General features: G+C 57.2%; 1 protein-coding gene across 2 annotated transcripts in view; it reads left to right on the top strand.

Moving 5' to 3' along the window:
* Positions 1-25,698, top strand: part of ANO1 (anoctamin 1) — a 128,715-nt gene that overhangs the window by 78,417 nt on the left and 24,600 nt on the right. For both annotated transcript variants that reach the window (XM_080687730.1, XM_080687729.1), the window contains exons 7-15: positions 350-401; positions 2,896-2,961; positions 3,417-3,472; positions 7,738-7,779; positions 12,761-12,825; positions 13,530-13,664; positions 16,357-16,517; positions 21,818-21,900; positions 24,408-24,479. In XM_080687730.1, coding sequence (XP_080543856.1) covers positions 350-401; positions 2,896-2,961; positions 3,417-3,472; positions 7,738-7,779; positions 12,761-12,825; positions 13,530-13,664; positions 16,357-16,517; positions 21,818-21,900; positions 24,408-24,479 — 732 coding nt within the window. The remainder of the gene's footprint in view (positions 1-349; positions 402-2,895; positions 2,962-3,416; positions 3,473-7,737; positions 7,780-12,760; positions 12,826-13,529; positions 13,665-16,356; positions 16,518-21,817; positions 21,901-24,407; positions 24,480-25,698) is intronic.

Genomic DNA, 25,698 nt, shown 5'->3' with positions numbered 1-25,698 from the left:
AGTTCACACAAACACTTCATCCATGCTTTTGTTCCGGCCCTCTGGTCCAGTTTAAGAACCCATTGTGGCCCTCGAGTCAAAAAGTTTGCCCACCCCTGCACTAGCACAACACGGAGTCGGTGCTTCGAGAAGGAAAGTAAAAGCTGGGACCCCTTCGCAACGCACTGACTTATCCCTGAGAACATCAAAACCCCAACACTGCTGACCGAGCATCCTCAGAAAAGTCCCTGGAGAGGGGAGGTCATCACGGGCCGCGCTCGACCGCGTCCCTCCTCGGCGATCACACGGCGGCCTCTGCGTGCCGTTGCAGCCCGAGTAACTGTCCGCCCCCTCCTTGTCTCCACACCAGGTCTATGAAATTCTGAAAAGAACAACGTGTACCAAAGCCAAGTACAGCATGGGTAAGGACATTTTTGGGGCTTGACATCAGTGCTGGTTTCCCAGTGGTAATCTCGCCTCAGCATCATCTCCGTGGGGGGCAGGCGGCGGCCTGGGAGTTGTTAGAGGGTTTTGATTTAAGCCCGTGTGACAGCTTCAGAAAGGAGAGCCGTTCCGACCGGAACCACAGGGCAGTTTTACGGGCCGCACTTCTTGGCACCAAAGTCTCCTCTTTGGCTTGAGGCATTTGTGAGGTGGTGCATCCTGGCAGCTGGACGCAGTAGGGTGACCAGGTGTCTTAACCCTCTCTTGACCCTCACAGTCCAGCAAGAAGTAGTTAGGGTTCCAGGCGGGGCCATGGCCCAAAACGGCCCCTCCAGGCCGATGCAGCCCCATGCCAGGCCCATGCCACCTCACACCAGGCCTTGCTGGAAAGTGCTCCCCTCACCACATGCCCTGATTCTGCCGCACCACCACCCGATCTGGGCTCCTCAGGGGCCAGTGTCCGGAGCCTTACCAATCAAAGCATGTGGGTGGGCACCGCCCCGCCACCGGTCCCTTGCCCACAGCTGCAGGCTGAGCTTGCTAATCTGGAACATTCAGGGCAAAGGAATGCCTTTTCTAGCCAATTCTCCTTCTCGAGCCGTGGTAGGCCCGCTGGGGCGGTGCTCACGCTGCAGTTTATCACGCTGGACGAGCACCTGGGGTTGAGAGGCTGTGACGAGGGCCGCAGGGTGGGTCTTGTAGGAGCGGGAGTCTGTGCACCCAGGAGTGAGAGTCCTTGCCGCCTGCTCCCCACGGAAGGAAGGATGCCCTAGGAGGGGATGGGAGCGTGGGAGGAGTAAAATGCTCGGCAGGTGATGGTCCTGGACAAGTCCGGGACTCAAGGTGAGGATGAACCCTACAGAGTTAGGCTGTGTGTCCTCTGGCCAGTAGGACCAATGGCGGGTCACAGGGACACGCTTCCAGGCCTGAAATCTCTAAGCCCATGTCCTAAGTCAGAGGGAGTGGGGCCTCAGCTAGGGGTCAAGAAGAACCCAAAGAAACTGTCCCCACAGGCCTGGCCACCTTCAGTAGAGCGAGAGCCTCCAGAATGGCCCAGTGGACGCAGTTTTTAAGCAGGGAGGAATAGAGCAGGGAGGGGGCGTGGATCTAGCACCCATGTACCTCTGGGAGCTCGGGCTGCCTGAGGGGTCCCTTCCCTAGGAAGCCGCTGATAGCCAGGGGGCTGGGGCCTCTGGGTGCAGGTGCTGCCTGGGTGGGGGTGGGAGCTCTGAGCGTTCCCGCTATTTCTCTGGCAGGCCTGGTTCCCAGCGCCTGGTGTCAGAGCAGATCGATGTGGGGGGCACCTACTCTGCACCCCCATTTCACAATGGCGCCTACTGGCCTCCAGATTATTCATTCAGCACCTGAGGAGTCTGTCACCCGCCAGGCCCCTCCAGGTGCTCCCTGTCCCCAGGGGCCTGTGTTCTGGGGGAGGGAAATAGACAGTAAATCATCAGATGCACCGGGTCCTAAACTTGCCATTGCAGGGAGTGGGGAGGTCTGGGGGGAGGGGAGGGGGTGAGAAGGAGTGGTCAGAGAAGGCCCAAACCTGAAGGAAGGCAGCTCCGTGTTAAGAGTGTCCTAGGAACAGTGAGGAGCCGGTGACCTGGACCACACCCCACATCCTTTTCTTTTCTTTTTTATAATATCTTTTTACTGATTTCAGAGAGGAAGGGAGAGGGAGTGAGAGATAGGAACGTCAACGATGAGAGAGAATCAGTGATCGGCTGCCTCCTGCACGCCTACTACTGGGGATTGAGCCCACGAGCTGGGCATCAAGCCCACAACCTGGTCATGTGCCCTGACTGGGAATCGAACCATGAACTCCTGGTTCAGAGTTCGATGCTCAACCACTGAGCCATGCTGGCTGGGCCCAGGCCCATTTCTTATTGCAGGCAAACTCACTTGTGTGTGATTTCAGCCAAGTGCTCCCACCTCTCTCTGGTCTGGATCTCCACGCGCCCTCAGGTGCCCTGACCATTCCAGATCACTGATTGTGGACACAGTTTTTAAGCAGATTTCCAGAAGTCCCCTTTCCAGCAGTCGCACAGCAGCGGAAGGCGGGCCGGCCAGGCCAGTGCAAAACCTAACCCACATATTACCTAGAACGCCTCTTGGGCCAGGCAGGTGGTTCTGTGACCAGCAAGGGGCTTCATGGAAACCCCTCAACAGCACTGAATCCCAAAAATGTGTGTGTGGACCAGGACCACAGTCCCAGGACCTGATCCCCATGCACAGCCGGCATTATCTTCCAGGGTGGGGCACCCTGATTCACACCTCTGGAGGTCAGGAAGTGCAGGTGTGGTTATTGCTGTAATGCTTCTCCGTGCAGGGCCTGGGTCTACAAATAAAGGCCTGACTCTCATCCCACTGCCCCAGGAGCAGTGGGCCACGGTGCGCTTTCTCCCCCAAACGCAGCTTTGATGCTTTCAGGCCCTTTTGCATGTAACTAATAGCCGGATGTATAAACAGGGCAAGGAGAGGGAAGAAAGAAGGACTCTGCCCTTTTAAGTAAAAGGCGAAAATGTGGTAAATACGGTAAGTGCCTCTGCCCGCGTGCGGGGCCGCAGGCCTCCTCCTTGGCTTTTCCAATCAACCTAAAATCTAATTCCAAATTGTATGCGTGTTTCTGACACCATCAATTTTCCTTCCCATCCATGTTTTTCTCATGATTCAGCTTTTCTAACCACTCCAAAATCATCCTTCCGATCTGCAGGCTTGCGGGTAGCTGGTGAATTGCAGGTTTTGGGTTTCTTCCTTTCTCCCAGACGTAACTTCCTCTTGGGTTTCCTGGGTGTCTTTCTTATTCTGCCAATAGAGCATGTTTTTGTCATCTAGTCAAAAGCAGGAAGGTGGCTGGGCTCTGCAGCCAGGTGTGGTTCGCTTTCAAAAAACTCTCAATGATTGTGACAGTCCTGGGACAGCCCTGTCGGAACACAGGGCAGCAGGGGACAAGCCTGGTCCATAACCCTCTCTCTGCCTTTATTTTTAAGGCATCACCAGCCTGCTGGCCAATGGCGTTTACTCGGCTGCCTACCCTCTGCACGATGTAAGTGACCTTGACGACATAGTTTACCTCTGCGTCATTTGCCTTCCCAAATCCCCACGGGCCGCACACCCCCTGGAGCTCTAATTATCCTGCGGTCTCGGCTTCCTGCTTTGGCTCACCCTTAAATGTCAGCTGCGCACAGGCCTTCCCTGTTCCCCCAAATGGGGACCGAGGAGTTACAGGGCCATCCTTTCTTGAAGAGCAAATCCACCAGAAATGGTGGTGGCAGAGCTTCTGCCCCAGCTTTTATCTGAACCTCGACCAGCTGTCCAGGACCTGTCTCCCCTGGCTGGTCCCCACCCTGCCCCGCCCCCGGTTCTGGCCGAGTGGCCAGGGCTCTGCATGTTTCTATCTCTGCAGAGCGAGTGGCCGGCTTCCTGAGCTGAATCTCCAAATCCCACTGGGATCCCCCTGACAAATATAGCCCGTGGCCTCGGCCCACGTTGTCTTGGCTCCGGGGTGGAGAGAGCGAGATGATTCCTTCTCGTTGTCTCTATGGAAACGGTCTAGAGTTCAGAGGGGCACTGGGAATGGGCCGTGGGGCCTGAGCAGTGTGGGAATCCCGGACAGAGGATCTCGAACTTTCCAAATGCTCGTTACTGCCAAGGCTGGGAGCCAGGAAGCCGGAGAGGACAGGCCTGGGGGGCCAGGGACGGACTCAGACGCTGGTCCTGGTCGCTCCTCTTCAGCTCCCGTAGAAATAGCTCCTTGTTGTCTCTGAGCCTCAGTGTCCCCACCTGCCAGTTGGGAATAATACCGCCTTGTCCCGTTGCCAGGGTCAGTGTGGGTGTCAGAGGGAATGCAGAAACGAAAGGGGTTTCAGCAGCAGTGGACTGGACAAACGGAAGGTGTGGAACAGCAGAGGGCAACCCCCAGAACACGGACCTGCTGCCCCTGCCCTCACCACTCACTGTAGGGATTTGAGGTCAACTGGCTTCCCCACCTTTTTTAAAAAATATATTTTTTAATTGACTTTTTAGAAAGAGGAAGGAAGAGGGAGAGAGAGAGATAGAAACATCAATGAGAGAGAAACATGGATCGCATGCCTCCTGCACACACCCCCTACTGGGGATAGAGCTGGCAACCCAGGCATGTGCCCTGACGGGGAATCAAACCGTGACCTCCTGGTTCATGGGCCGACGCTCAACCACTGAGCCCCGCTGGCTGGGCCAGCTTTCCCATCTTTGTGCCTTCGTGCATGCTGTTCCTTCTGCCTGTGATGCTTTTCCCGCCTCCTCTGGCTGGACAGCACCTCTCCCCTCCCAGGGCAGACGAAGCATCGCATCGACCCACGCCTTCCTTGTTCTCCTTCCCCAACACCGTGACCCCTCCCTGCCCCTCAGGCCCTCTGATGCTCCAGTCCCACTAAGACACCACTTTTGGCCACCGTTCCCTGTGCGTGTATCTCATGAAAACCCGATGCTGGCACCTAGTAGGTGCTCAGTCATTGTGGTGTTGACATGGGCTGGACCACGTTGCCTCCATGAGCAGTGTTGCTGGATGGAAGTTTCGAGGGCAGGGCTCAGAACCCCGCAGATCCCACCCTCGCTCCTGCCTCCTCCCACAGAGCCAGGGGTCCAGAGGGGCTTCACCCACCCACCCGCCCCAGGGGTCCAGAGGGCCTTCGCCCACCCACCCGCCCCAGGGGTCCAGAGGGCCTTCACTCACCCACCCGCCCCAGGGGTCCAGAGGGCCCTTCACTCACCCACCCGCCATGCGCTCAGGCTCACTCAGTGTCCAGTCCCACCAGCACCAGGAATGCAGCCCTCTCCATCACCCGTGTGGCTTTGAGCTAAGGACTCCTGGAAAGGGTCAGGGACACAGAAGCAGAAATGTTTCAGACTCCCTGCCTTTTTTAAGCCAGACCTTTACGTCTTGAAAGGGAAAGTGGAGAAATCAACTTTTCTGAGCACCTACTGTGTACAAAGAACTGTATTTAATAGGAGCTTTACCTTATTTAATTCAGTGCAGACAAGGAGATCCAGAGAGGTTTAGTAACTTGCCCGAGGTCACACAGCCTCTGGGGAGAGCTAGGGCCAGAAGCCAGCCCTCTGACCCTGGGCTATGCCTCCATCCCCTAGTGCAGTGGTCGGCAAACTCATTCGTCAACAGAGCCCAATATCAACAGTACAACGATTGAAATTTCTTTTGAGAGCCAAATTTTTTAAACTTAAACTTCTTCTAACGCCACTTCTTCAAAATAGACTCGCCCAGGCCGTGGTATTTTGTGGAAGAGCCACACTCAAGGGGCCAAAGAGCCACATGTGGCTCGCGAGCCGCAGTTTGCCGACCACTGCCCTAGTGGGACCACCACCTCATTCTTCCCTGGGCACCAAATGCACCCCCCCCATCACTGCCACATTTGTCCAGCAGTTGAGTCTGTCTGCAGTGTAAGCAAACTGTTCCCACTTTGCGGATGGGGAAACTGAGGCTGGAGTTGCTGGGAAAGAAGAAGTGGAACCTGGAGCCCAGATCATCTGGTTCCACTTCCCGGGTTCTTTCCAGCCAGGTTATGGACTTAAGGCATCTTGAGGGAATACAGAGTTTTATATCCGTGAATTTCCCATATAGTTGAAGGACTCCCACCTCCTTCAGTACCAAAGCTGGTGTTCAGACATCGCTGTGAGCGGGGCCACGTGCACCCCATGCCCTTAAACAGAGAATACCGCCCACCGTGAAGGCAAAATCTGCTTGGCCGGCGCAGGCTCTTCGCACGTGCTGTGTAGCCCTAGCTCTTTTCAACCCTTTCATCTCACAGCACACATAACCTAATTACTAAAATTCTATGGCAATCTGGCAAAAAAAAAAAAAAAATATATATATATATATATATATATATATATATATATATATATATATATACACACACATATGTATATATATATGTATATGTATCATTTTGATTCATTCACATGGGAGAGTTATTGTGTTGGCCGGTATCATTTTTTATTTGACAGTCTAAGGGAAAAGAGGTCAGTGTGCATGACTAAATAATCAAGTATTACATGTTTAAAAATTCTTGTGGCGCACCGGGTGGAAATCGCTGCCCAGGCTCTGAATTTTCCATCACCCGTGTCACTCACCACTGAGGTGTTCAACATCACTGCTCCCTGCCCTCCGCGCATGCCCGCAGCATCGCCACCCCCTTCCAGTGCCTGGCTCACTGCGTTCGTTCATTCATTCAGCAAGATCACCTGTCAGCAAGGTGTGGGGTGCCGGTGCCAACCAGGGGACACCCGCTGAGTGAGACCCCCAGGAGGTCTCCGTAATCAGTGTGTCAGCCACAGAGAACGGACTTTGACATTTCAGCTGGCCACTCGGCAGCTTTTGGGCTTCCTTCCTGGTTGGCATCTCCCCGCCTTGATGTCACCAGCTAACTGACCTCTGGATAGGTGAGGTACTGTGGGACCCAAGTGGCTGGCTCCACCATGAGAAGAATGACAGGGCAGGGGAGAGTCCTTTAAGACTCGAGGACAGTGGTTCCACTGCGCTCAGAGCATCTCCCTTCTAGGACCAGGGTGGCGAGTTGCTTGCCAGGTGGTCCAGTCTTCCTCACCTGGAGGGGGCTGGCAGTGGAACAGGCAGTGGGCACACCTCCAAGGGGCCTCGGAGCTTTATCTGTCAGGCAGTTCTCAGGACCAACCTCGCCAGGCCCTCACTGAGGCCCTCTCTTGTGGCTCCTGCTTAGTCAACGCTGGCGCATGGAACTCACTTTTGACTTTTAGACCCTCCTCTTCCATTGCACTTGGAGACAGGATCTGAGTCCCAGGTTGGATGAAATTCAGCCTTCTATCAGGAAAATCAATGAGCAATGAGCCTCAATGTTTCCATCTGTAAAATGGGAGATTTGGGCTCACTGATCTGTACGTGCAGTTACCATATCATTTATCCGTCCCTCCTGGGACACTCAAGAGTGACATGGGGCTTCACCTGGACAGGGCACTGGGGCCATCCTGCAGAGTGGAAGGTGTGTTCACCCTGTTGATAGATTCTCCAGCCCCAGAAGCCACTGCCAGAGACCAGGCCAGTCCTTTCTCGGACTTCGCCTCTGGGTCGGGTGGAGGGCAGGGCACGTGGGACACACGGAGTGATTTGTATCACGGAGGGAGGCCTGGACCACCTCCTGCTCTGTGTGAAATCTCGTCCTAGGATGATCTTAACCGGGTCAGTGCGTGTTTGTGGAGTCTGTTTGGAAACGTTAGGAATGGAAATTACTCGAGAGTGCCCTTGGGTGGTCAGAACATCCCTTTTCTCTTTCCCAACAGGGAGACTATGAAGGTGAGAGCGTGGAGTTCAACGACAGAAAAGTAAGTGGACACGAGGGAGAGAAGGGGCTCTGGCAGGGTCTGGAGGGGCCCCTGGGCCTCGGGAGGGTGGGGCGGGCTGCGCCATGGGCATCGGTGGTGACAGGGCTTCCACTCCCACGGTTGAGGGAGGATGTCGGTGAACTCCATTTGGTTGGTTTGCTCCTTCTGATGCTCAGAAACGTCGGTGGCTGGTTATCAGTGCTCCTCAGAGGCTGCCCGGACCCGGCCGGGGTAAACCTGTGTCTTAACCGGGGTGTGCAACCTTCACCATCTCTGCTGACATTCAGCCCTTCCTGCCCTGCCCCGGGCAGATGAGTGTGGGAACCGCTGAGGCCAGCTGCATAGAGAGCCCTGGCAGCACCCTGGGGAAACTTGCTGGATGGCATTCAACCCAGTGTTTCTCAAACTTACTTGACCTGGAACCCTTTCTAATGGACCAGTTATTGAGCTAGTGTTCATGGGGCGCACTTTGGAAAAGTGATTCCTTCCTTCCCCAGGGGGTGTTCCTGATTCCAGCCCCCAGGCTCTCCAGGAAGCTGTGTTCCTCCACCCCCCTCCCACCCCCCACACAGAAACATTGTCCCACCACAGCCATCTCTCCTCCCTCCACACTCTGGAAGGTCCTACCCTGCCGTCCTGCACATGTGCCCATGCCCAGATCCCAGCCTTGCTCCTGGCTCTGTGTCACCCCTTTCGGTTCCCCAGACTAGCTCAGACCTCCCTCCCCTCGGGGAGCAGCCCTCCCTGGACCTTGGGTCTCTTTCGGCCCCCTGTCCAGCCTCTCACCCCAAGAGTGGATCCCTCCAAGGTGGAGGGCAGAGACGCTTCCCCGAGAGCCTCACACTGGTGGCCTCGTCCCAGATGGCAGGGCCAGGAACCTCTGGCTCTGGAATGTTCCTCACTCCCGCCCCCTCCAGCCCCCCATACGTGTTTTTAAGCCTCTGGTACTTGATCCAACTTGCCCGCCCCAGGATCCAGCTGAAGATGCTATCTGGGTTAGTGCAAAATTACATATTTGGTTATTTTTAGTGGAACATCTGGCATTCGTCTGAGACCCCATGACTTGCAGAGCTCCCCCAGCCCCTCCCCAGGCCCGGCCTGGCCAACTCGGCCTCGGAGGCCCCCTTCCTCTCTCTCTGTGCCCCTTTGGCACCAGCGACCCCCTTCTGGCCCAAGCCCATCCTCCAGGCCCTAGGCCCCCTCCACCCCAGTCCCCCAGCCTCCTCCCCACAGTCCAGCCACACTGGCTGCCTTGCCAGTCTGAAGGCTCCTCGGACGATGATCACAGCAGTGCCAAGACTGTCTCAACAGTTGCTTTCGCAGGAACTATTTACTGAACACTGCTGTGTGCCAGGCCCAGCCAGCACGGCTCTGAGTTCACCCAGACCCACCTGTTCTCTGCCTGGAAAACTGCCAGCCTCCATCTCCTTTTTAATGTTATGCCCCAGCAATGAACACCAGGCCTGGCCCGTGGGGCTAGTCAGGGAGTATTAGCTGGGTGGGTGGGTGGGTGGATGGATGGACAACAGACAAGTGGATAGAAGTTTGATGAATGGATGGATGGATGGACTAAAGGAAAACAGAGAGGGAGGCCGGGAGGGAGGACGCCCAGTCAGGTGTTTGGGTCTAACTCAGAACCCTAGAGAACCTCTCCTTCTCCCATGAGGACTCCCCCCTAAGGGACCCGGTTCTGAATATTTTGCCTTTCCAATGACAAAGTCGGTGGCATCCTGTCAGTGGCAGGAGCCCGTGTGGCTAACCCCAGGGACAGGACGGAGAGGGGGACCCAGGCAAGCCAGCGCCATCTTCCTGGCTGAGCTGCAGGAGCAGGGGCCCCGCAAGAGGCAGGCGCGGCCACAGTGGGGGTGGGTATGGCTCCCCGCTCCGCACCCGGTCGCCTCCTTCAGGTGTGGATTTAAGGTGGCTCCATCCTGGACTGGACTGAGAGCCACAGGGCACGGCCCATCCTTCCTTCCTCCCTCCCTTCCTTCGTGCATTCATTCATCCACCTGGCAGTTACTGACTGGAAACCTGTTATCTGCCCCAGGCCTTGTTCGAGGTGTTGGGGGGATGACACAGACAAAACAAACCTGGTCTTCCCGGGGCCTCCATTCAGGGGGGACATGGCAAAGGGCAAGTACATACACAGCCATTAAGAACTGAGCCAGTGCCCAGCGTGTGGGCCCGGGGGTGGGGGGAGGTCTGGGCAGGAGGAATGCTGGCAGGCTGAGCCGAGACCCCTCCGAGGTCTGGGTGCTGGGAGCTCTAGGTCACTGTGACCAGAGCCGCCAGTTCCCCACCCAGGGCCCCAGTGCCTCCCATCTTGCTCCTGAGGCTGGGGTGCACCCTGGGAGTTGTGCCAATGGTAACAGGGAAATCTTAAGTCAGATTTCTCTACCCTGACAGCTGTAGGGTGATGGATGTTCTCTCCTTGGCAGGAAGAGAATTCCAGCAAGGTAAAGTGGCTTATGTAGAAATCGGGGTGTGCCCCATTTGGCACGGCTGTGGGTGCATGGTGGCCGGCCTGCTGTGGGCCAGGCCCCCTGAGCAGGTTCGGGAACACGGCGACTGGCGTGACATGGCCATGCCTTCGAGAGGTTCTCCCGGCTTTCCCGCTGTGCCACCCCTCCCTGCACCAGTCTTCCTTCTCTCTCTCCCTCCCAGGATCTCTCCCTCCCCCTCCCTCCCTGCCTCCCTCCCTCCCCCCCTCCCTCCTTCCCAGCACCTCCCAGCCTGTCTATGATATAAATCAGCGACTTGATTTCAGCCAAGGGAGGAAGCTGCCGGGGACAGGGATGGCCATGTTGCTTCTCCGGGGGTGCTGTGCAGTCTCATCAAAGTTTGCTGGCGTAGACCTCCCTATTCACAGAGTGCAGCCGCGGCTGTGCCTCACTTTCTGCACAGCCAGGCGTGTGAGACAGGGAGCCGGGCCCTCTGCCTTCCCCGGAGCTCCTTCGGTGCATGAGCCCGGCAGGAAGGACAGCGCCCTTCAGTATAAAGGAGGCGATGGGGCTCAGGGGTGAGCCCCGGATGCCCACCAGGACTCAGTGGTTAGGGTCTGCGCAGCACCTCTCTCCAGGGCTCAGAGAGGTCTGCCCAGGATGGCCGCTCCAGACTCAGCAGAGCCAACCACCCCGCTCAGGGCACAGCAGGGGAGGCCCCGTGCATCCTGGTTCCCTGCCCGAAAGCTGCAAAGCTCTCCTCCCCCCGCTCCCCCTTCCCCAGCAGCAGGCCTGGCCATTCATCTGTCAGAACTTGGAGTCCTGCTGAATACATCCTGTTTGTACCACTCGCAGGACTGGAGGTCTGAAGGCAGCTCCCCCATAAAGATCAGAGCAAGCAAAACGCAGGATGCTGACAGCCAGGTTCACTGGGATTTATTACGACTGCGCTTGGCTTGCCTACGTTCTTTCCTCCCTGCTTTTAGAGGTGCGTGTGGAGCACCGATGGAACACGGAGCCTCTCTTCCTCCCAGGCGTTCTCTCTTAGCTGCGGCAGGCGCCCGAGGAAAAGGAGAGACTGGCTGGGGGCCATTTCTAGGGAGCCCTAACTCCCTTGTCTGTGGAAGCTAGACCCACCCAGCGAGCTTCTTACACATTTTTAGTTTTCAAAGACTAGAATATATGTTGGTGCCCAGAAATGGCGGAGAATGTGTTAGCTCGGGCTGCAGGCACAGAACTACGCAGATGGGTGGCTTAAACAGCAGACATTGATTCTCACAGTTCTGGAGGCTGGAAGGGCTCGCTTTCTGGCTTGCAGACGGCCACCTTCTGGCTGCGTCCTCACAGGGCCTTTCCTCCCTCCGTGTGCGTGGAGAAGGGACCCTCCGGCGTCTCTTCTTAGAGGGGCACCAGTCCTGTCACATCCAAACCCCACTTTTATGACCTCTTTTAACCTTAATTACTTCCCAAATACAGTCACATGGGACACAAACATTCAGTCCATAGCATAGAGTGTTTGGGGTGATAAGATGGGGCCACAGCAAAATCTGAGCATAGGAGACCTCCCAAAATATTTTAACTATTAAGAAAAGAAAGAAGGACACAAGGCAAGCTGCAGCATCCAGAAGAGTCCTCACGGGCATGCCCAGCAGAGACAGGTGGCGAGGCACGGAAGGCCCCGGGGGGGCCCCGCTCCCGTGCAGCCAGCCGTGTGACCTTGGGCTTGGAGTTAAGGCTGGGAAAGCGTGGATTACCCGTGTGCATGGGATTTCCTTCTTCCAGCCAGCAGTCCTGGGACACCCTGAGCATGCTCACACCCGGCTCCCGAGCTGTCCCTCTCATTACCGTTCCTGCCCGCAGCCCGGGGGGTGACGGGTGTGTGCAGACTTCATTTATTTTACTAAGTGTCTTAATCAGACAGCCCGTCTCAGGAGACAAACGTCGAGCTCTGTGCATCGCATGCGATTTTTTTTTTTTTAATCTCGCTACTTTTATTTCTTTGCTCCAATGCCGAGTGGATTCTGTCCTTTGTCACGATGGTTCCGTGTGTGACAGGGACGGCCGGGAAGCCTAAGTGGAAAACCTTGCAGTGTCGGGCCGCTTTAGATCAAGTCGAAAAGGGAGAGGATTCCACTAAAATGCCCAACGCCTCTTTCCCATCCCCACCTTCTCCTGAAAACGTAGGCCCCTTCTTGCTCAGGGAGCCCCAACCCCATCGCTGGCCTTCAGCTCAAGCTCAGCAACCCCCGAGGGTGGGTTCTTTGGGACCCTTCCCAGAGCTGAAGGCCATGACCCAGTTTTTCCATGTCCATCTCCCCCACCAGGACAGGGGCCCAGGGCTCAGGGCTGTGTCTGCCCAGCTCCCCTCTGAAAGCCCGGTGCCCAGCATGGTGCCTGGCCCTTCCTTGGCCGACTCTCGCCAGTGTTTGTGGAGTGAATGAAGGATGCAGCTGTGAGCAGAGAACATCAGCCCTGTGTTCTGGGAAGGGAACTAGGAGCATCCCACTCTCACCAGCCCCTCGCTGCTTTCTCTTTCCCAGCTCCTGTACGAAGAGTGGGCCAGCTACGGCGTCTTCTATAAGTACCAGCCCATCGACCTGGTCAGGTAAGAGAGAGCAGCCTGGGGTAAATGTCCCCCCGTGTTCCAGCTGCCCTGACCGTTCAGTGCCTGGGAACCTGTTGGAACTTGACCCGAGGTCTCCCGGCAGGACCCGCGGCCTTAGTTTACGCAGTTCATTGGAGCCCACTAGAGGATGGGCTCTTTCCTCATACTCGCCGACTCCTCCTAATTTCGCAGCCCGGCCTGACTCTGCTGGGCGACGGGCCAGGTCCTCGCGTAGCTGTGTTGAGAGGCAGAAAAGAATGTGTCCTTTCCCAGAGGACCTCTGTCCCGAGGGCAGGAAGGGGGTGGGCCAGAGTCAGCCGTGTGTGTCCTCTGGGGACGTGGAGACCAGAGCTCAGCCCATGAGCATTCGTTTAAACCCATCACGGTACCCAGGCCAGAGTGCCAGCTCCAAGCTGAACCCGACTTGAAAGGAAGCTGGCAGCCTCGTGGGCCATGCATCGCGCCCACCAACTAGCGTGTCACAAACACCTTCCCCCGGGCACAGAGAGAGGGGGCGGACGCAGGGAAAGCAGAGAGCACCCCCAAACCTGGTAGCCTGGCTCAGAGCCCCGCCCACTCTCTACTTCCCCCGGTCCAGAGAACCAGGGGCAGATTTGAGTGTTCCCTGCAGGGGAGGGGACGGGATGTGCCTCGCACCCGTGCAGAATGAGTGAACTTGTCTCTCTGGCTTTGCCCGGGTGCAGGAAGTACTTTGGGGAGAAGATCGGCCTGTATTTCGCCTGGCTGGGCGTGTACACCCAGATGCTCATCCCCGCCTCCATCGTCGGGGTCATCGTTTTCCTCTATGGATGCGCCACCGTCGATGAAAACATCCCCAGGTAGGCGGGGCCTGTCCCAGGACGCGCCCATCCCTGTGACCAGCTGCAGGCCTCCTCGGCCTCAGGCCCCAGTCCTCGCGCACCCGCACACGGCATGCTGTCCATGTGCTGTCAGGGCAGGGCCCAGTGCAAGGGGCTGGCTTACCATGCGAGGCCGGGCATCCTTTTCGGGCACAAACACCCTAGGAGCCGTTTACTGTCGAAAGCAGACAGCAGACAAAACTCCTTTTCTTCCCCTGAAGTTTTCTTCCCCCTTTTAGTTCTCAGTCATCAGGTGACAGGAAAATCCCCGCCTCCTGTGAGGTTGGGAAATAAAACAAATGCCATTCCTGGGCCTCAAGCAGGGGGCTCAGCTGGTCTCTCTCCGCCTCGACCCCGGGGCTCGGGAGGTGAGGCATGAACAGCAGACCAGGCCTCTGCACGCAGAACCCACGCTCCTGCTGCCGTCTACCACGGTCAGGGCAGGCTGGGCACTAGGGAGAAGGCCGAGACTCTAGGGACAGCCGGGCCTCGTGCTGGGGGGAGGAGGGAGGTGTCTCCCAGAGTGGCAGCCAGAACGTAAGTCAAATCGCACGAGCTCAGAGGACCCTGTCCCCGCGTGCACAGAGCTCAGAGGACCCTGTCCCCCCGTGCACAGAGCCCACATGCATAGACGTTTCCACATGCATAGACGTTTCCCACATGCATAGACGTTTCCCCTCCTTTCTAGTTAGTCCTAGACCTGCCAACACCAGCCCCAAGACAACCAGGTTGTGTGTGAGGACGAGAGGCTGCTGTACCCCTGGGAAAACTCAAATTTAGAAGGGCGGGTACCCCCTGGCCCTGCCTCTCAGGAGTTCCCAGTCTCTCTGGAAAAGCCCTAAGACATCAGCTCAGCTCCATTTCCTACGACTCAGCCCCGAGTCTCGGAAGCCGAGCTGTGGCTTGGGAAGTGCGTCAGCCATCCATTCAGAAAAGAGCCAGGGAGCCTCTGCCTGGCGAGGAGTGGCTCGTAGGGCCCACGGCCCAGAGAGGCCGTATCCAGGGAACCTCGCGTAAATGTTTTAAGATGTGAATAACACCTCAAACACGTGTCAGTGTTTTCACACATGAATAACACCTAAGATCCACCCACTCAGGACCTAACGGTTAAGGGAACCGGCTTATTTGGGGCCCAGGCGGGAGAAAGCTTATCCCTTTGTTTGCTAATGTAACATGAGGTCACTGTGCTTGGGTGTGGCTGTGGCGAAGATGAAAGTGGCCTAGGTGGGACGGGATCCGGATTCTAAAGCCCTGAGGGACATGGCCAGTGGAAGCTGGGGCGCCCTCACAGTCTCCCTGGGAGGCCGCAGAGGACGCCACCTTCCCTCCCCCCTGCAGGGCATGCAGAGCCAGCTGAGGCTCTGCCCAGGCAGGCGTGCATTCCCCACAAGGGCGCAGTGACCTCCCAGGCCAGGCCAGCACCTCCACCTCCCATCACACAGCCAGAGGCAGGCACCGCTTACCAGGGATTCCTGAGTCCCGTAGGACCCCAGCCCATGATGTGGGAGGTGTTCCCCGGGAAGGGGGGTCTGATCTGCCCTTTTACACCCTCCAAGAACAAGCCATCCCATTCCTTGTCTTCATTTTGGCTGAAAGTGGTGAAGGGAGAGGCGGAGGGTTTAAAACTGGCAGAAAACAGGCTTTTAGTCTGGCTGGCAGGGAGGAAGGCTGTGGCAGCCACAGGGCTCACAGCCGGCAGAGATGCGGCCAGCCCTCCCTGGGGTGTCTGCCCCTCACACATGGGTTCCTTCTGCCTCCCAGCAGAGGCCCCCAGAAGACAGGAAGCTCGGGGAGGGGCAAGGGATGGACCCCTCAAGGTGGCCCATGGGCCTACTTTCAAAATCACTGCAGCTGCTCAGGGCCTGGTTACTCCCGTAACAGGAGCGTGGTGTGCGCGTGCCAGCTCTGTTCCAGGGCTCCACGCTCGCTCTGTGTGATCCTCCTGACAGCCCAATAACATGGGCACTCTTCACTCTCAGCATCCCCACACTGCAGATGGGGAAACTGAGGCCCCAGGAGTTGGAGTAACATGCCCGAGGGCTCACAGATCCCCAGTGGTGGGGTGAGATTCCAATCCAGAGCTGGTTGGCTGCACGCTGCCCCACCACCGGCATGCACCCACCCCCTCACGCACACGCACATGCACACAGACACATGTACATGCATGCACAGCTCCCCAGCTGCTCCGAGCCAGCAGCCTCAGTCACCATGCATCTTCCCATCCCCCGTGCCCAACACAGAGCTGGGCACATATGGCACATGCACAGTTCTTTCATATGCATTTGGTGAGTAATTGAAGGACAGAATGGGGCCGGAGTGCCCACTATGCCGGGAAGAGGAGCCCCCAGAACCATTCCGCAGACATTTACTAAACACCCACCGATGGCCGTGGGCCAGCTGTGACTCGGTGCATAAAGTTGTGCATCAGAAATTTAAAACAAAAAGCAATCCCCCCATCCCCAGCCTTCTCCTGGATGACCATCTCCTCCCTAGGAGTGACTCCTGCCTGGGTCACTGACAGCTCCGCATCTTGTCCAAGTCAGTGGGGAGGAGGGCAAGGCAGACCAGAGCTCATCTTCCAGAAGGTTAAAGGGCCTGGCCAGGGGCACCATGGCCTGGCCAGGCAGTCCTTGTGGGCCAGCAGAGGACTCAGCCGCTCCCTCTCTTCCAGCATGGAGATGTGTGACCAGAGCCACAACATTACCATGTGCCCGCTCTGTGACAAGACCTGCAGCTACTGGAAGATGAGCTCGGCCTGCGCCACAGCCCGGGCCAGCCACCTCTTCGACAACCCGGCCACCGTCTTCTTCTCCATCTTCATGGCTCTCTGGGGTAAGCAGAGTACCGCGCCCCCCACCCCCACCCCCGGGCCACTGGGGCACAGGTGACGTGGGGACTGCCCACAGGCAGCACATGCCGGGATGAACACGGAGGGAGGTCGTGGAAATAACCCCCCGCTTTACCTGCAGTTCCCAGGGTCTCCGCTGCGGCGCAGCTGCCGTTATTCTGAGTTATTCTGACCCAGCCAGGAACCCCTGGGGAAAAGCCGAGGAGGGTGCTTTGCCCTGAGAAACAGGACCTCTCTCCTGGGACCAGGGTCTGTTGGCCCAGGGAGGCAGCTGCGTTAGAGCATTCCTCCGGCCTGAGCCAGCCCTGGGGCACGTGTCTCCTTAGCCAGGTTCTCAGCCTTCCTAATGCCGCGACCCTTTACTACAGTTCCTCCTGTTGTGGGGACCCCCAACCATAAAATTATGTTCGTTGCTACTTCATAACTGTAATTTTGCTACTGTTATGAATCGTAATGTAAATATCTGTGTTTTCCGATGGTCTTAGGCGACCCTGCTAGCGGTTCTCAGCCTGTGGGTCGCGACCCACAGGTTGAGAACCGCTGCTGTAGAGCCTAAGACAGCCGTGGGCAAACTACGGCCCGCGGGCCGGATCGGGCCCGTTCAGCTGTTCCATCCGGCCCGCGGAGCTGAAAGAGCGGAGGGTTCTCTTGCTCTCCCCTCTGCTCCTTTACTTTGAATTTATATGAGTTCACACAAACACTCCATCCATGCTTTTGTTCCGGCCCTCCGGTCCAGTTTAAGAACCCATTGTGGCCCTCGAGTCAAAAAGTTTGCCCACCCCTGGAAGACCATTGGAAAAACACAGATATTTACATTACGATTCATAACAGTAGCAAAATTACAGTTATGAAGTAGCAACGAACATAATTTTATAGTTGGGGGTCACCACAACATGAGGACCTGTAGTAAAGGGTCTCGGCATTAGGAAGGTTGAGAACCACTGCGACCCTTGCAGATCCCTGTAGGTGCCGTGAGCCTCTTTCACAGGTAAGGAAGCCACTGAAATGCCAGGTCTAGGAACTGAGCCCCCATCTCCCTCCACTCCTCCCACCCATCCCCGCCTCTCTGGATCCTGTGTCCATAGAGCACCATCCCTCCCGCCATCCCCCACCACCCGCGGCTCCTCATCCCCAGCCTGCCTGGCCCTCCTCAAGACCTCAGCACCGGTCAGCTCGCTGCCCACTCCCCTCCTCTGACCTGGGCCCAGGAAGCTCAGCTGAGGCCTCCTGGTTGCCCTGCCCGAGCTGGAAGGCCCACGTGACAGTGCACGCCCCCACGGCCGAGCTCAGCCCGCACAGACCGCCGGCTTAACCATTGGGCTCACTGGATAACTCGGCTGGGTTGGCCGTGTACTAGGATAGTGCCCCTTCCCGGGCCAGATGCAGGTTTCGTGCCCAGCTCTGTGGCCTCCGCGCTGGGGCCTCAGGTCTCCATTGGCACAGTGGAGATGGCGCCAGTACCCAGCTTATGGGCTTGTTGGAAACCTTGAGTGCATCATTGTGACGGCCTTGGGGCCATACTAGAGCCAGCTGTGATGTCCTGCAAGCTGGCACACTGGTTCCAGGCCCATCTGCTTTTGTGAAAACAGCCTAGACTCTAACAATTAGAGCCCAAATCTGACCTCTCCCCTTGTGCTTGGGGCCCTCTGTGAATCCTTTCACTTCACCTTCAGAAAGGAACGCTAGCTTCAGGGAGCTGGGCCCCGCTGGGCCAGGCGCTGCTCTGAGCGCCTCCCGGGAGGTGGTTCATCATTGCCCCCGTGGCTCTAAGAGGTACTACCTCCATTACCCCATTTGACAGATGGACACACTGAGGCAACTTTCCCAAGCAGACTCCACTAATATGAGGCAAAGGGAGACGAGAACCCGGCATCTGCTCCCCACCCCCACCCCTGGGCTCTGCCCACTCTGCTGGTGTCACTCACAGTTCTGGTGCCAAGCACACTTAGCACCCGCCTGGCTCGTTCCTGATGGGACCAGCTCACATGTGTGCTGGACTGGCTTCCTCATCTGCCCACCACTCCTTCCTCCCGCTCCAGAGCCTGTGCTGAGGACTGACTATGCCGGGCGCTGGCAGAGGCTCTGCACGTCTTATCTCAGTGACCCCACCACAGCGCACAGCAGAGAGAGGCTCTGTTCATATTCTCTCATGAGGACACTGAAGCCCAGAGAGGTTAAGTGACTTGCCCAAAATCACACAGCTAACAAACTCCTACCAGACATGACAGATCCATGCCCTGGTCACACTTCTCCGCCCCAGCATCCTCCAAGCCCTGCTCTGTGCCCTCCTGGAGGAGCCGAGGTTCACCCAGAGCGGGTAGTGAGGGCACTCAGGCAGCAGCACTGCTCGGCCAGGCAGTCCCACAAAGTTTAGGTTAAATCCGGTAAATCCAGTGCAGCCCCTTCTCTGCCGCCAGCTTGGTCCCTTCACACAATTTTATTGAGCACCTACTATGCGCAAAGCAGTGCTACTTCACACCCTCAAAGGTGTTGGCCAGCCCTCCCCAACAGCCCATCCTTGGGGGAAAAACATATGGTTTCATCTGCACCACCACCACCACCACCACCCCCAGGAGGGAAAAGGGCAAATCTGTTTCGCGGTCTGCCCCAGCCTCCTCCAGCTCCACTTCCACCCAGGAGACAAGTGCGCCTGTCTGTCAGAGAGTCAAAAGTAAGTTCAGTCTATACTTTCCCATTCTGGGGGAAATAACAGAAAAGCCAAACCACTCCCGTGAAGCACTTACTTCAGGAGAAAAAGAGGTTATTAGAAACCAAGACAGAAGCCACAGGAAAGAGCCTGCTGGGCTGAGAGGTGTGTGTGCCCTGTGCGGCCGCACCGCACAGGATGGGGAGTGGAGGGGGGCACGTCCCTCTGTCCCCGGGCCTTGCGCTGCTGGTTTCTTAATCCCGTGCTCAATCGTGTCTTCATTACCCTCTCAGGGATCACCTTCCCACTGCTGCTTCATCGCCCACTGTGTCCTTTCTTTTCCGTCCTCCAGCTTTTAACGTTTCTGCTCACACAGCGACAGAGAGCGGCCCCAAACCTGTTCCTGCTAGGAGGGACGCGGGCTGTGCCCCCGGAGGAATGGCTGCCAGCCTGAGGTTCTAATTTCGCTTCCACGCCACGGTGGGGACTGACTTCCCCGGGGCTGACACTCTGGGTCCAGAGACCTCGGCTCCCTGCTGCCTAGAATTTATGACAATTCAAAGCCTCAAATTAGGCGTCACACACAGCAACTTGGAGCCCCATTTAGCTGTTCTCCAGGATCAATTTTCTAAAATGATGGCATAATCATGGGTTTTAACTGCCTGTCAGTTTCGTGCAGAACAAAGGGAATAATTTGATTTGAGCCCGGCCCCAGGAAGCCGGAGAACGATGGTCCCTGATTGAATGAAATGGCAGAGGCAGGACTGAAACCCCTTCCCCGGGGTCGGCATGGAGTGGGCAGGTGACCCGGCTGAGTCACCCTGAGCTGGAGGGACACAGGCAGAGCTACACTGTGGTTTCTGCTGTACTCAGTGAGACCGTGGACAGCTAGGGGCCTTCGTGCCTGGCCCCTGGCCCCACAGGAGCTGACAGGCAGGGTCAGGTCTGCTCTCCACTCTCAGGAAACAGATGTGCGTTGAGCAAACGTGTGACTGTTGGGAGCCACGGTTCATAAAGCTGGTCTCTACTCTTGGGGGGCTGCGCTTTAAGGAGGATGCAGCCCTGCCCTGTGGAGTCTGAGTGATGGAGCCCAGAGGTTTGGGAGACAAGACCCCAGCCCCTAGGAGCTCAGACCTCCCCAAGGAGGCAGGCAGGTCTGCACGCAGCGGCAGAAGCAGCCAGACCAGTCAGAGCCTCACCTGCGGCCTGAGACTCCAGAGGCAGGTCTGAGAGGCGGGGAGGCCGAGCCAGGGCACCTCCCGGGGCCTGCAAGGTCAGGCTTGGTCACAGCAGCAGCGTTCAGGGATGTGCTCAGGAAAGGGCTCCGGTGGCCCACGGAGGAGGCATCCAGAATTAGGGAAATTGGAGGCGGGTCCAGGCGGAAGACAGTGGGGACAGGTCAGGACAGGGCCCCGGGCACGGGGTGGATGCGGCCTGGGAGGAAGCTGAAACAGAGGCCTGGGGGGAGGGGGAGTAAGCAGCCAAGGCATCGCTGGGCAGGGATGGGTGGAAGGAAGGACAGGCGATGGTAGGTCGGTGTTTCTGCATGCCCCGGGCCCGAGGGCAACCTGCACAGCTTGTTCCGAACACAGCCACGGGGCCCAGGAATTTTCACCAGCTCCCTGGGGGACTCTGATACCGCAGGTCCATTTTCCCTGCTTTCCAGGTGTGGTAAGTGACCAGCCGGGGACTCCGTCCTCCTCCTTCTGTGATTCGATGCCATCTTAATGCCACCACTTGTCAGACTCTGAGCCTCAGTTTCCTCCTCTGAAAAGGGGAGAAAGAATAGCACCTCCCTCCTGTGATTACTGGGAGGTTGATGAATACACGACAGCCCTTCCTATAGGCCTGACTCGGGACCGCTCGACCTCTGCGCGCGCCCGAGCTTCCTTCCTGGGGAGAAGCATTAAGGATAAAGGGTGCAGCCAGTTGCCTCTCCAGTTGCAAGCTGTATGCTCATGAAAGCTGTTCGCTCACTCAGTGAGCACCCTTGAGGTCCTGTCTGTGTCGGGGGCCGGGGACCCAGGGGAACAGGGCCCCACCCTGCCCCCCACGCTAGAAGGGCCCCTTGACATGGGACGGGGATCATAATGGAGGGCAGTGTGGACACTGTGAGCAGAAGAGGCCCCAGGAGGAGTTAGTGTCTTTCTGACATTGAGGAGGAGGATCGGGGGCTCCCTGGAGGAGGCGGCGTTTGAACTATGCTTAGAGCGTTGGGAACGCGAAGCAGGAGGTCGCGCCTAAGAGCGCAGCTCAGCAGCCAGACCACCTGCGTGGGCTCGAAGCTTGAGTGCGTGGCCGTGGCTCTCCCCTCACGCTTTCTGACCACAGGAGCTCCACCTGTGACCTGGGGGTCCCCAAGATCGATGGAACAGGACGGTTAAGAGCCCAGGCTCTGGGGCCAGCCTGGGCTGGCCCCTCACTGGCTGGATGGGTAACCTTGGCCAGGACTTGATTTCCATGTGCCTCCGTTTCTTCATCTGTAAAAGGGGAAAGTGACGGTCTCTGCCTCAGGGTGGGCGGGAGGGCGGAAAGGGTTCATTCCCGTGACATTCTTGGCCCAGCACAATGTCACCCTCACTCACCAAATGGTGCAGAAGCAAAGAAGGCATTTATGGTTTTCCCCCCTGCCTGCAGCCGCCACCTTCATGGAGCACTGGAAGCGGAAACAGATGCGGCTCAACTACCGCTGGGACCTCACAGGCTTCGAGGAGGAGGAGGTGAGTGGGGGGGCACTGCGTCCTCCCTGCCCCTGCCCATTACCTCCTGGGGACGCGCCTGGAAGCCCGAGGCCCTGGGGCCCAGGCAAGGCCGCTCCGCCTGCTTCTCGTTCACATCCCTGGTGTTTGAATCACCCGCGGTTGCCAGGGCGACCGTTTGATGTCTGTCGAGTGTTTCTGATCTCCATGCTCACATGGACGCACCACCCACCAGTGCGGTCAGGGACGGCTCACCACGCTGACCTCATCGAATCCGGGGGAGGCCGGGCGAGTCTGGGAGGGAATCACCACCGCCCAGGAGGTCAGGTCCCCAAAAGCGGCTGTGAGCCTTTGCCCTGGTGCCAAAGCCACGCTCCTCAGTGCCAGTCATGGGGCGCGGCTGAGAAGTGGGAGCCGAGCCGTTCCCAATTGAGGGAAAACCAGACGCCCGCATCACCGCTTTCCCAAGACAGGGCCCAGGGGCCACGGGGACGGCGGAGAACACGCTCCCGAGGTTCCTCGGAGATGCCTGGCCGCTGCCCTCCGAACGGGCAGCTCCCGCCGGAATTCCCCACGGGAAGCATGGGGAAGGCAAGGAAAAGCAGTCCCTCCGCCTGCCGCCCACAGAGCAGAGCTGCGAGGTGTGGCCACACTGGTCGCCACTTAATTTTATAAAACGCCGAGCTTGTCTTTTAAAAGCGCGCTCTCATGCATGTTCACTGGAATGTGAACTCTCCCCCATCATTTCCTGGCATCCCTATGTTTCCCCACCCATGCTCCCTCCTGACGCTGAGTCTGCCCGCTCATCGTCAGCCAAACCTGCTGCAGTCAGGGAAGCTGGTGGGCGGGCTCCGTGCTCACCGTGCTGCTGGTGGCCGGGGGGACTGGAGTCTGCGGGGAGAGGCGCAGCGCTCCCGAGGGAGCCAGGTGGCTGGCCTCCATCCTGATTCGGCGCTGCCCTTTGCTGTGTGACCCAGGCCAAGTTGCCTAACCTCTCTGTGCCTCAGTGTCCTCCCTTCTTAAATATGGATTGTGAACTAGTTCTCACTCTAGGGGGTTTGAGCGGGTCTCAGTGGATAAGAAACACTTAGGGCAGGGAGGGCCCCGCACCAGTAAGTGCCCCATGACCGGTCACCCGCTAGCTGCCTCTGAGCTCAGCCCTCTTCCACAGGGGGTCCCGTTATCCGGTCTCACACATGGCGACGCCAAAGCAGGTGCAGCCCTTCAGGGGTGAGCCGGCATGGGACCTCCCCCTGGGCAGGTTCTTTCCTTGTCGCTGTTTCCATTAGGAAGATGCAAATACGACAGAAAGCAGTCGCCGTCTTATTTTGGAAGGAGATTTAGAATGTCCTTTTCATGATGTCCCTGTGGTTGGGGAAAGTTAGGGAGGGGGCCAGTCCTGTGTGTTCAGCCCCTCGGGGATCCATCCCATGATCTCTTCGCCTGCCCCCCGCCCCTGGCACTTGACTTTGGGGTGGCAGTCGGAGCCCTTGGGCATGAGGCCCCAGGGAACTGAATGAGGTCCCCAAGGTGAGTCTCCCCATCACCCCGCCGCCATAGCTGACCAGGGACCCTTTGGGAGTGAATCTGAGGGGTAAAGGCAGCTTCTCCATGCAGCCTGAGCTCCCGGCGTTGGCCCTGGGAGCAGAAGGAGTCCGTGTACCCCTTTGCTGAGACCGACACAGTCCAGCACTTGCCTGGGAGGTCCCAAAATCACTCAGGCTGCAAAAGCAACAGCATGGTCACCCTAAAGCAACAACAGTCGCTAGTGCGTCCCGGACCCCAAGTGCTCCTTGTCTACCCATGTTGTGTCCTTCGCCCTCATCCCAGCCCTTAAGAAAATTGTCTTTTGTTTAGAGGACGTGGCCTGTTTCTTTAAAAACAACACAAGTAATGGAGTCTTTTTGTTTGTTTTCATTTTTATGTTTCTGGTTCCCTGAAGGAGGCCGTCAAGGTTTGGAACTTTTTGTCACTCCTCTCTCTCCCCGCAGCCTGTCTCCCGGGGAGAGGGACCTTCTCACGCCTCACCTGTCTCTTTCTACCATCAGGCCTCCCGCAGCTCCTCCACCGCGGGCGGGGTCTCCGCTTCTCCCCACCTTCGGTTTCTCTTAACCCCGTTCTTCCGTTCCAGTGCCCTTCGCTGACCTGCTCTGGGCTCCCCCGAGGCCTGGCGCCTCTGGTCTGCCCGCGCTTGCTGACACTTACTGCGTCTCTCCTGACCCTGGTAGACGTTCTCGGGGCCAATTCACAGCTGGGTGTTCCAAAGGGGGCCGCTGGGCACAGATTTGCTGCCAGCAGCACCCAGAGCCAGGTTCTGTGGCCTTCCCAAGGGTTGGGTTCCCAACAAGGGTTAGATCCCGGACAGACGGCATATAGCGAGTTCTGAATTGGAAATGGTACAAAACAGCCAGCTATGAATTGGCCCCAAAGGGTGCCCAGGGGGAATGGGTGGACTGAATTTGGCATGCGTGCTCAAGGTGAGGATCTCAAACTCACAATTCACAAGGCCAACTTGGTTTCTTCCACAGGACCATCCCAGAGCTGAGTACGAAGCTCGAGTTTTGGAGAAGTCACTTAGGAAAGAATCCAAGAACAAAGAGGTATGGTGGCCACTGCTTCCTGCTTTCCCAGCAATAAAACATTTTGTGTTCATCAACAATGTAGACTGGGCCTCAGCAAACACCGTATGTTCAACAGTGTAGACTGAGGCTCAGCCAACATTGTGTGTTCATCAACAATGTAGACTAGGGCTCAGAACACTCTGTATGTTCAACAGTGTAAATCACAAGCTGGCCCGCTAGACAGCAATATTTAGACTCTGCAGGCCTCTGTCACAACTACTCAATTCTGCCACTATGGCTTGAAAGCAGCCATAGACAACAGATAAACAAATGGACCTGGCCCATTTGTTCCAATAAAACTTTATTTATAAAAACAAGTGGGGGGCCAGATTTGGCTATAGGCTGTAGTTTGTCAAACCTGCTATAGCTCTATCTTCTTGATCTATCCTGAGCGAGACCTCAAACTTCAGCCAGCATTTTAACATCAAGGACCAGGTAGCTTTGCAGCTTTTTCGCAGTACCCTTGACATTCACTGTGTCCACCTCGTTGTGTTCTGTGTTGAAGGATGAAATGGAGGGGGTTGCTCCACCAGCATCCCTGAGCAAATGGCCAGTTCCTTGTTCCACTCACAGACAATGAGGATGAGAGAGAGAGGTGGTGTTTTGGGGATGTCCTTGAGGCCATCATCTTCTTATAATAAATGCCTTTCTTTCTCCCCAAACCTGTTATTCAAGTTGGCAGTCTTACGTGTGCAGCCTGAATGCTCACAAGCCTCTAGAGTGCTTGGTTCTTTTGCGATGGAGGTGTTTGCACATGGCTGGGACCACGCAGAGCCCTGGGCCCTTGTCAGCATCTGACTGCGGCTGGGGACCTTCGCATCATGCCTGTGGGACAGGGACAGTTGATGGATGCTCGTCCCAGCTCCAGTGTCTGCTGTCCCCTTTGCACGCTCAGCCTCTGGGGCTGATCAGGACAGTCCCCCAGTCTTTCCTGGTCATTGTGTCCCTTGGACAGAGTTTTCTGGTTCCGAGTGGCTGGGGGTCACAATCGCCAACATCCCATCTAGGGGGTACAGTGGGTGCACCAAAGCTCCCTCTCGGGCCCGTTTCCATGACAGCAGAATCCAGCTTAGTCCTCTTGTAGTCACAAAGAGGGTGCACTCTTTGAACACACTCTTAGAGTCTGAGCGGGACTCGGGGTGCAAAAATATAACCACAAAAGCATGAGCCATCACCCCAAATCAGGAGATTGTCTTCA

This window comes from Plecotus auritus (genome assembly GCF_963455305.1).
Source record: "Plecotus auritus genome assembly, chromosome: 9".
NCBI classification, from domain to species: domain Eukaryota; kingdom Metazoa; phylum Chordata; class Mammalia; order Chiroptera; family Vespertilionidae; genus Plecotus; species Plecotus auritus.
The sequence above is the reverse complement of the archived record's forward strand: the minus strand, read 5'-3'. Positions and strand labels throughout refer to the sequence as shown.